This window comes from Fonsecaea nubica (genome assembly GCF_001646965.1).
Source record: "Fonsecaea nubica strain CBS 269.64 chromosome Unknown Scaff67, whole genome shotgun sequence".
In the NCBI taxonomy this organism is placed as follows: Eukaryota; Fungi; Ascomycota; class Eurotiomycetes; order Chaetothyriales; family Herpotrichiellaceae; genus Fonsecaea; species Fonsecaea nubica.
In genome coordinates, this window is record NW_019173740.1 from 33705 (window position 1) to 44399 (window position 10695).

At 51.6% G+C, this 10695-nt stretch overlaps 3 protein-coding genes across 3 annotated transcripts; 1 reads left to right on the forward strand and 2 right to left on the reverse strand.

Moving 5' to 3' along the window:
- Window positions 1-532: 532 nt before the first annotated feature.
- On the reverse strand, window positions 533-2160 carry AYO20_08449 (hypothetical protein; the record flags this gene model as incomplete). Its single annotated transcript, XM_022646726.1, has 2 exons — window positions 533-1689; window positions 1743-2160. The coding sequence occupies 2 exons, from the start codon at window positions 2158-2160 to the stop codon at window positions 533-535; spliced, it is 1575 nt and encodes a 524-aa protein (XP_022497274.1).
- Window positions 2161-2808: 648 nt separating this feature from the next.
- On the forward strand, window positions 2809-4789 carry AYO20_08450 (hypothetical protein; the record flags this gene model as incomplete). Its single annotated transcript, XM_022646727.1, has 8 exons — window positions 2809-2927; window positions 2975-3228; window positions 3279-3300; window positions 3413-3636; window positions 3693-3942; window positions 4002-4434; window positions 4485-4595; window positions 4646-4789. The coding sequence occupies 8 exons, from the start codon at window positions 2809-2811 to the stop codon at window positions 4787-4789; spliced, it is 1557 nt and encodes a 518-aa protein (XP_022497275.1).
- A 92-nt stretch (window positions 4790-4881) lies between these two features.
- AYO20_08451 (hypothetical protein) lies at window positions 4882-6435 on the reverse strand (the record flags this gene model as incomplete). Its single annotated transcript, XM_022646728.1, has 1 exon — window positions 4882-6435. The coding sequence occupies one exon, from the start codon at window positions 6433-6435 to the stop codon at window positions 4882-4884; it is 1554 nt and encodes a 517-aa protein (XP_022497276.1).
- Window positions 6436-10695: the final 4260 nt, after the last annotated feature.

The window sequence follows — 10695 nt, forward strand, 5'->3', positions numbered from 1 at the left end:
CACCCTTGGATGTCCACAGAACATGGAACCGTGGACCTGTGGAGGTACCCAGATCGATCTAGTCACGGTGATGTCCTGCTGTATATATCGCATAGCGACGAGTGAGTAAATCTGACCCCCTTATGGTAGCTACGCACCAGGGTAATCTGGACTACATACGAGGCTCTCAAAGAGACCCAGGCAGGCAGGCTGCACAGCACAGCACAGGAGATGGCCGTCAATCCTGCTCTCTTTCCCAGTCCAAGGGCGGGCCCCCTGTTCAAGGGGCATTTCTTGCGGTTAAAGAGAGTAGGCATTCAAGATGGAAATCTATACCGCCACCGTCACTGCTGGCCGCACGAACCCGTCCATAACTCGTTCTTTACTGGAGACCCCCTCAGAGATATCTATACGTTGCTGTTTCCGCGCCCGCTTCAATACAAGCGAGATCAAGCTCTCGAAGATTCACGTGGGAAGAGGGTGAATGCACGCCACCAGCACATGTTAAGATCCAACACATACACGTAGGCCAGTATCACCACTTCATAACCAACTAGGACGTCTGCATCTTCAACGCCGCAGCGATAATCCCCATGCCCGCTTCTGCAGATGTCCTGCACGGCAGATCCGACGTCTTGTCCTCTTTCTCCCTCGTCCCCACCACAGAACAGTCTAACAAGCGAGTCTGCTCACCGTCCCAGCACATCTTTCGTTTTGCAACGTTAAACGCCTCCCATGGCTCGAGACCGTGAAAGAAAGCGACATACGCCTCGGACATTTTATCCTGTGTCGCTTTGATCTGGGGATAGACTCGGGCCGAAGGCTCGTAAAAGGTCAATGGTACTCCAAACGAGTGCCACGCGTACCCATGCAGAGGACCCGGGAAAGGATCAACGACGGAGATTTCATATGCGTAGACGGTGGTGCCCTGCTCTGCGGCGTCCGAGAGCATATCCATCGTCGGTCGTACAAATGTCTCTTCAGTCGCCCATTCCGTAAGAGTCTGTAAAGCATCCTTACCACCAGAGAACAGGGCCTCCCCCATCAGCTCTGGGGCAAGTTTGCGCACATGCTCCGCAAGCACTGCATCCGGCAGATTCTGAAATGGTGTCAGGAAGAGTGCTGCTTCGTCCTTCGTGTGGCCCATGATGATCCTCGAACACCACCGTGGCACACTATCCCAAGAGGTGGTCAACTCAAACCAGTTGGGATCCTCGATGGGCAATGACACGCTGCCATCGAACAACTCGACAAGTCGATCTGCCGACAAAGCCCGCAGACTCGCCAGTTTCTCAGTGTCTGACGCATCTTTTGCTATGCCTGCCGATTCGACAAGTTGATCGAAGGCAGCCTGTGCCTCCTCAAGCGACCTCAAGCGTGGCTTGGGGCTGGATTGGATCAGGGCCTGATGGAAAAGCGCGTGGCCACCTTTCAAATGGCAACAGACTGATGCAGCCCCGGCAGACTCGCCGGACAGAGTGACCTTTGACGCGTCTCCACCAAAATGATGAATCGACTTCTGAATCCACTCAAGCCCAATACGCTGGTCATTGAGGCCTTGATTCAGGATGGGAACTTCACCAAGCGACTTTGCTTCTTGTACAATCTCCCTCGAGCTCCAAAAGCCAAAAACGTTGAGCCGGTAATTGAGAGTCACAATGATGATCGGCCTCCCAAGATCTATGGACCTTCTCACAAGGTGGTTGCCGTCTGTATTTGGGGTCAGCACGTCATATTACCAAAATTGAGGCGTCGGCACCCACTAAATTCAGTCGTGTTATCACCGTTGTTGAAACCTCCCCCGTGTATCCATACAAACACTGGCAGTCTGGAGTGCTCCGCAACACCCATGGACTGTGGAGGAGCATATATATTGAGGTGCAGGCAAGTGGTCTCATCGCACCTCTGCGACATTGACAATTTCTCAAACATGTGGTGCATCATAGGGTGGATGTTGTCGGTCTTTTGTGGACAGCGAGGTCCATATCGAGATGCATCCAGCTGTCCATCGAGGAGATCAACGTCGACCCGCCTGGCTGTTCGGAATCGAGCAGGAAACTGGGCGTAGGGGATACCCAGAAAATTGGCCACGCCCTGCTTCGATATAAACCCATTGATTTGCACGTCTTCGGCCCGGAAACTGAAGTTCTCTCGAACATTGTCGAGTGATATGTTCTCCATAGCTCGTATCTCGGTGTCAATGGTGCCTGGACTATTGGAAAGGGGAAATCGGGACACCACCGCTCACGACAACGCAGGACAGGGAGATTGATAAAAGAAATTATACATAACTGGCTGGTATTGCTACTCGTCACTGTGAGCATGTTCCACTCCAGAGTCTGCCTCCCCCTAACGGTGGGCCTTCCAGTAACGCACCACGTAGAGGTCGGCTTGTCGGCAACGGACCGCACAAGAGCAACAGTGTGGCACGCCACGAGCTCATCGGCACAACAACTCGGGTCTGAAGATGTGACTGCCATTGGTGAGCACTTTGCGGTTGGTCGGCGATGGACCGTGAGGCTCGAGCTACGAACCCCAAGACCGTCAAGCATCGACCAAGGCTTGCCAGAAAGAGCAACGCCTCCCAATTCGAAACGGGGTAAACCCGGGGAAGCGAAGGACATTGGTCAGGAGGTTGCGGTTCATCGCCGACGAGCCGCACTTAGAACGTCTAAATGCTCACGATTTTTCTGTTGCCCGACTGCAATAAATCGCTGTGTAAAAGCTGCGAAAATCCCCGTGCTTGGATGGACAACAAGAACCCTGCGAGAGTCACTCAGAGGGCTTACCTAGACTTTGACAATGAGCACCACAGACACCACAGATACAATGGCATCGCCTTCGGGCAGCAAAGTCAAGACCATTTTGATATGCTGCTTCGTCATGTGCGGTTCTCTTCTGTTTGGCATAGACAGTGGTGAGCTTGGTGGCTTCCAAGCTATGGTTAGGTTAGTGGCACAGAGTCTGTGCGGTACTGCAATGCTGACAACCAAAGCTTTCTGAAGGACTATGGATACTTCGATGAAGAAACGGACGCGTACAACATTCGAACTCGGATACAAACCTCCTTGAATGCTGTATTGCTTGTTGGCGCCACACTTGCTTCAGTCTCAGCAGGCCCCATTGGTGCGAAATATGGGCGAAGACTTGGTCTGATCTGGATGGGACTTGTCGCTGTTGTTGGCGTCATCTTCCAGATCTCGGTCCCTCATGTATGGGGTTTACTCCTTGGCCGCTTCTTTGCTGGAGGTAAGACTTTCCCTCATCATTCGCACAAACCAGCTAACAAAGGTTGATAGCTGGCATTGGTTATGCGTCGAAGTGAGACTTGTCCCGTTGCTGTATTGGGAGTGGTTGCAAAGTCCCTGACTTTGGATGAACTTCGCTTGCAGGCTTCATAGCGCCGCACTGCTAACATCTGCGTGTGCATCAGTTTCGTACCGATATATCAAGCTGAAGTCGCCCCAACACAAATGCGAGGGATGATGATCGCTTTGTACCAGACTGGCATCAACATTGGTCAGCTCATAGGGTCCTGCATTAACCAAGGCACTTACAAGATGTCGACTAGATGGGCGTACAGAATTCCCCTCATCACACAGCTCGTCTTCCCTACCATCCTGATTGTTTTTGCCTCCTTCTTTCCGGAAAGCCCACGTAGGTACCTTTGAACATGCTGACCGGAAATTTGAATTTGGCTGACTTCGCACCAGGTTGGCTGCTCTCTGTCGGCAAGGTGGAAGAAAGTGCCAAGTCCATCCGGAGGCTTCGGGGAAAGAAATATCCAGAGCATCAAATACATGCCGATGTAGACGATATCGCGAAACATATCAGACTCGAGAAGGAGCTTGAGGGTTCCGGCTCTTTCTTGGATGCCTTCAGAGGTAGCGATAGGCGACGCACTCATATCGCCTGTGGCGTACTCTTGTGGCAAGTTTTGTCAGGCATCAGCTTCATCAACGGGTAATTCTTCCACGACACAGCATTGCTTCTGGGTTGATCAGACACTTACACCGACATAGGTACGGGACATACTTCTACTCGGTGTCAGGTATCTCCAACGCGTTTGTCGTGAGCATCATCTCCCAAGTCTGTCAACTGGCCGGCATTATCATCATGTTTCCATCGGTTCACTTTCTCGGTCGACGGACTATTCTCCTGTGGGGGGCTGCTGCTGAGACTATCTGCATGTTCACCTTCGCCATCGTTGGAACTGTTGCACCCAGTAGCGTCGCTGCAGCAAGATGTCTAGTGGCCTTCAGTTGTCTGTACGCCTTCTTTTTCACGTGGTCTTGGGGGCCAGTCGCGTGGATCGTTGCATCAGAGATTGGATCCAATGTGATGCGGTCCCGAACCCAGGCCTTGGGTTCTGCAGTATCATGGGCTGGCACCCTGCTCATAGCAGTCGTGTTGCCATACTTGATCAACCCAACAGCGGCAAATCTGGGTGCAAAGGTACGCTCAACTCGACATCCAATATTTGTATTTCCTAACGTGGGATATAGGTTGGGTTCATATTCGGCGTCACATGCTTGCTTGGTTTCGTCTGGGCCCTCTTTTTCCTCCCAGAGACGAAGGGTCGTTCTCTCGAGGAGCTTGACGAGCTATTTTTGAATGTAAGTCTGGATAAACACTTAGGTTGGGTGGTTTACTGACGATCTGCTAGGGTGTCTCGGTGAAAGATTTCAGTACCTACCAGTGCCGTGGTCACGTCGAGTATGAAAAACACGGCGTAATCACCACTGCTGAGCTCAGTGGGGAGACAAAGGAAGTGATGACAATCCATACGGAGAATACCAAGGCCTCTTGAGGATCAAGCAGGTGTCGAAGTGGGTTGGCAATGTGTCTAGTATTTCCATTGGTGTGCTGGCTCAAGCTTTTACTCGTGATACCAAGTTCAAATCACCATATGGGCTGAGGATAGGTCTCTTCGTAGTGCATCAACACGGAATCCCAGTCTGTGGAATTGAAGAGGACGTTGTTGAGAAACTCGTCGCTGTACAAGACTTCATCGGTATTTCGCAGAGGCTCCAAGGTCCCGGAATCAGTAATATCGCCCTGGTCAAGGGTTCGGAAGCGAATAACGTTCTTCAGCTCAACAGGCATATGCCGATGGTGACAGTCTGTCTGCTGGAGCCGAGCAAGGACAGCTGCAAGTGTATGGCCCTGGGACCAGTGCGCACCCCAGGAAGTGTCTTGGAGTAGAAAATCCTTCAATAATGTAGCTGATGTGATAGCATTTTCGAGCTCTTGGATAAACTCCTTTGAAGAATTGTGTGTTCTTTGAGCCTCAAGAAAGACATCCACAACAAGCATCAAGGCTCGTGAAGCGCAGTATAGCAATTGGTTCAGTCGAGAAGCCATCTGGAGATAAAAGTCAACGCTGAACCACATAAGGGTCCGACAGGCCTGCGGAATGGTCGAAGCAGCTTCCTGTGCTAGAATTGGAGAGAGTTCTTGGGCGTAACTTGACGTGTTTGTCAAGGAGGCAAGTCCAAGTACAAAAAGTAGTCTGTTGTTATGGTGCAACATGCAAAGCGCTTTATATTCGCATTCGGAATGGTGTTGTAGGAAAGTCAGGTCTGCTCCGTAGCGATGTATCTGTTTGAGAACCTGCTCGCAGTTCCGGACGATATCAGCATCGACGGGTCGGCTTGCATAAACTGCTCTGAGCAGTGATCGGAGACAGTGAGAAGCCTCTACAGCATCACCAAAGAATATGTCTCCTGGGATGCTGGACTGGCTCGGTAGCGCCGTGATTTCCTTGGGCGACACGACGAGATTGAGAGGTTGGCCCATCATGGCGGAAATTATCGCATCCTCAAACAGGCAGCCCTTCCACAACACTGTGTTGAGATGTTCACCGTCAGATGTCACGACCGAGGATGCCTTGTCTAGGCCCAAATCCCTGGCCATCTTACAGAGGAGTCCAAGTCTTAATCCCGTGGACATGATGTCGCCATGGCCATGTGTGACGAGTTCAAACTTTGTCAACACGAGCAGAAGCGCCTGTACGGTTTGAATCCTCGGCTGATATTGGTGCCGTGTACTGAAGAGGACCTTGAGCTCGTGTGCAATGATTTTCTGTATGTGAACGTAGTCCCTCCAAGAAGCGATGGCAAGATGATGGCGTGCGGCTATACCAAGTATCACACTTTCCAACAGCGGCGTGACGGGAAAGTCTCGTAGACTTGCATGGGTGACGACGGGAAACACGGGCTGGATATGCTCAAAGAAGACGAGGTAAAGATGCTCCTTGACATTTGGACTGAGATCTAGCGTTGTTGGCTCATCGGCGGTCGTCAAGCCAGCAGACTTCGGGGGGTGCAGGGCCTGTAACATGGCTGGCTCAGGTGGTGGTTCCTTTGCGGCGTGGAGATCCATCGGATGCCCACCGGCATTGCTTGAAGGGCCCCAGTAGACTTTTCGAGAAAAACCTTTGGGGGTAGAAGACATGAAAGCCCGCTGAGCCCGTGCTGGCCAGGGAATGCCCTCGAACTCGCAGGAAAGACTGTATTGTCGACATCGAGAACAACAAAGTGTGAAATATGGAGGGTGTTCGAATTGGCATTTCAACCTGAGTCTTGAGGAGAAATTCAGCCTACATATGTCGAGACGGGGAAAATTGACCTACCTGCGGCAGTTGTCGCAAATATGGTGCGCCATAGACTTGGGGACAGGAGAAAAATGGCCGTCAGGACAGTTGGTGAAGTTGGACGGGTGGAAGAAGAAAGATTTGATGGTGGTAGCGACGGTGTCGATCGAGGGTCAGCTGATCGGAATGGCAGCACCTAGCACCACCAGTCCAGGTAGGCACCTCTAGGTTGGGTGGTTATACCTAGGTGTCTGTTTTGGGCGCCTCGGGTACTAATTACCGCCCCTATTGAGCTTCGAGGGTTTCCCCCAAATTTGATTGAGTGTCGTCACCGAACTTTCAACATGGTCTTCCACAGATCCCATCGAGACTGTCTCTCTCAAGTTCTGTTCATTTCCACCTTTTGACCCGCCCTTGGTGCTGGTGCACTCGCTCAATGATGCAGAAAGGGAGATGAAGCGCTTGCGAACAGGCAGAGCCTGTCAACAATGTCGCTCGTCCAAGCGACGGTAAGTCCAGAAAAAGAACGCAGCTGTCCACATCGAGACGTTGCTCTGACGATGTAGCGCAGTTGCGAGGGCGGACCGCCTTGCAGAACCTGTGTGTCTAGAGGCACAGAGTGTGTCTTCGACCAGGACCAGCAGCCAACCTCTCATCGAGCCATCCAAACTGATCAGGACGGAAGTGAGACGTCGTGGAAAGTCGATCTTCCCTCAACAGCCTCGACAGTTGTAGCTTCTCTTCTTGACAGGTAAGTTGTCTTCAGAGGTAACAGGGGCCCATCACTCTCTGTCTGACTGGGATTGAAAGATATTTCTCTACGATCGCGCCTCACTGGCCACTTGTTTGGGAGAGAGAACTCGTTCAGGATCCCTATCCTTCTCCGCTCTTACTCCGTTCAGTCTGCCTTGTGTCGGCTCACTTGGCTGGCGCCAGCGCCAGTACAACCGCCCTAGTCGAAGACATCACTCGGTCCATCCACGAATGCTTTGATGCCTACGAGCTGCTTTCTCTCCCTACACTGTCGACACTGCAGTCGCTCCTCCTGCTGCTCGCCTCGCCCCGGTTTTCTCAACAGTCCATGATGACAGCGTCCGCGTGTCGGATGGCCTTGACACTGGGGCTCCATCGACCACACCATCCTCGACCGGTGTTGTATTGGTCCTGCATCGTGGCTGCGCGCTGGGAGTCCTTGAGATCAGCGAGTACCCGCTCAGCTGACCGCGTGTGCTTTGATCTCGAAATGACGCCGCCGCAAACCGAGCCAGACCCATTGACGATCTTTGGCGCCTTGTACCATCTGTTGGCCTGCGCAGACAGAAACAGGGGGCATCTGGGGAGTTTGCCCATCATCTTGCGATCCCAGGATATGTACACGCGGGGTACAATAACGACCAGGACGGAAGATGATCCCTCCACCGGCATGCCGGGACAGGACCAGGAGACTGTACAGGCTCTTTTGGAACCGCTTGTCCAGTATCTATCAGGTGCTGACACAAGCACCAGCGGTGCTTCACCAACGATAACAACAGGTCGCCCATCCGTATTTGGGTTCAATCCGTTCCACTATTGTACTCAAATGCCTGATAAGTAAGGCTTGGGAGCACAGTGGACGGTCATAGACTTTATATCCAGGGTTGAATAGTGGTTCAGGGCACGAACTGGCACCTCTACCCTCTGCTTCTGACCTATTGCAAGCACTCTCGTGCTTCTATATACAGGACACGACGCATTTGAGACAGGGTCAAAGAAGTTTTCGCTTCTGGACTGTTGGTGTAGGCCCGTGAAAATTAAAGCTTTTCTGGAGACCTTTGAAGCCCAACAGTTGCCTCACTCAACGTTATATAGCCACACACACGGGTCGTGAACTTCTCGGAATCACTATCGAAAGCACATAGCGATGAGCATGCCTACACCAGCCTCAAACGCATCTCCTCGTGGTCGTCGCCCTGTTTGGCGACTGTTTCTTTCGAGCTATGCCATTTCCAGATTTTAATTTCCTCAAACGGCATAGCGGTATTCGACGCAGCTAGCCAATGGAATATCGTGGTTTTGGAAATCTGGGTTAGACTGCTTTTCTTGCTATGCTACGCTTGTCCTGCTGCTGGCTTCGTTGCATTCTGGTGTGGAATGAATGTCTGCTCCCTACCTGCCCAGAGTACATTATTCCACGTCTATACGGCGCATTTACCCACGTCCTGGACGTAGTTGGTGCGCAGGATATCTCGTATCCTTGATCCTCATCGGACAGTCTGGCAAGCGCTGGAGACAGGCAGTGTGGACATCTGCGTCTCCAAGCACGGGGACCAGGAGAGTTGCTGCAACGGCGAGATTCCCTTTAGAGCAAGGGACGGTCCAATTGTTACCCTGCGAGGCACAGCCCATCTCTGGCGATGATGCTGCGACGGCCTCGCGTGGGAGAGGTGGCAAACATTGTTGAGCTACGGAGTAGCCTGGCCATCTTTCAATTTCTCTGCCATATGGACAATGGTGCGTTGCAAATTCCAATAGTGACGAAAATGGCACGCCTTCTCTCATTCCCGTCCAGGAGCAGCGCAGTCCTTCCTTTGAGGTCAAAAGCAGTACCTACCATCGTCAATTCTTGAGTCATTTCCTTGGATCGCAGAACTGGTATTGCGTTATTTGACTTGCCCCCCCGTTCGAATTGCCATCAAATTGGCTTGGTGGAAAGGAAAAAAAAAGTCCACGGTATCGACGAGGAACTGAATTGGGAGAGTTCGGTGTGGACATTTGTGTTACCTGAAGGACCCAAAAATTGCACTTCTCCTCTAGACACGGGCAAGCGGGAGAGACCCAATCCGCCCATGAAAAATCGTTCGTAATCATCGGAGCCATCGGACGCACGCCATACTCAACATTTGAAACTCATTATTGTTCCTGATCGACCATTTGGCTGTCCGGTGCCCAGTGGATTAGTGAGAGACCACGCAAGGTGTTTGCACGACGAGTTTGTAATTGCCTCAAAGCTGCAGAACCAGGGCCGTTCACACAGCATCGGACATGTTTCCACTGCACTCAGAGGCAAAACCTTATACCTAGGAGGGATGGGGGCCGATTAGTACTTGTAGGATTATTGTGACTGTGCTCCACAAACATGGAAGAATGCCGAGTTGGCCACCATCGTTCAAATCATGGTCGTTTGATTCGTCATATTGATTCGTCAGTCGTGCCTGTGCAAGTGCAGGTCGATGTTGAGCTCAGTGGCACGCTAGCTCTCGTTACCCTCCGGCAAAAACCGTGAAGAGGTTGTGGAGATCTCGACCACATCCTAACTCGGGATCGAGCACTGATAATATCAAGGAATCTCTATCTTCTCTCTGGGAAGCCGGAAATAGATCGGCAAAAGCTCTCCTGGAGGTTGAACTCTTCTGGGTGAACTACCCTTGCAAGTTATGTGGCTTTTGGCTCGGAGGTAACCAGCGTCAAGCGTTTCATAGCTAGCTATCAACAAAGCTTTTGTGGCCATGTTGATCGTGCATACCTGTAACACTAGTCGGAATGTTTGGAGGCTTGGGAAACAAAGGACTTACGCAACTTATCGTGCTTGGGGTCGATTTCCAGGTGCGGGTGGGTTGAGGCATGGACTGCCCTTTCAGACCAGATTGTGACTCTCGAGCTCTGAAGAGTCTAAGACAAAAGTCACAAAAAAAGAGTAATTCGATCATCGGTATGGTTCATACATCGCCGCCACTTAGCTGTAGGCAAAAGGTCCGAGGAGCTGAAGCGGGGTTTCAAACCGTGCTCGTCGTCGACTTGTGCTCCGTAATAGCGCTCGGATGTCAAACCATGAGACAGCACGAGGGATCATTAGGCGCTATGGCCAAAAGGTATTGAATGGAAGCCAAAGTCCCTTCGACTCGATGATGATGGGCAAGCCAATACCTCGTACTTCGTGGCATACGAGTAGAATGGCTCCCAGCCACAGCATTTCAATGTATCGAGCCATCATCAAACCATACTTGCGGGTTGGATATCTGGTGCAGTGCCAACACCCGTATGCTCTTGTTGGTCCACTTGCTCTTTCTCAGTAATAATGCATATCATGCCTGATAGGTTGTTCTCCTCCTCCTTGATTTCCGCGTGGCGAATCAAGATCGATT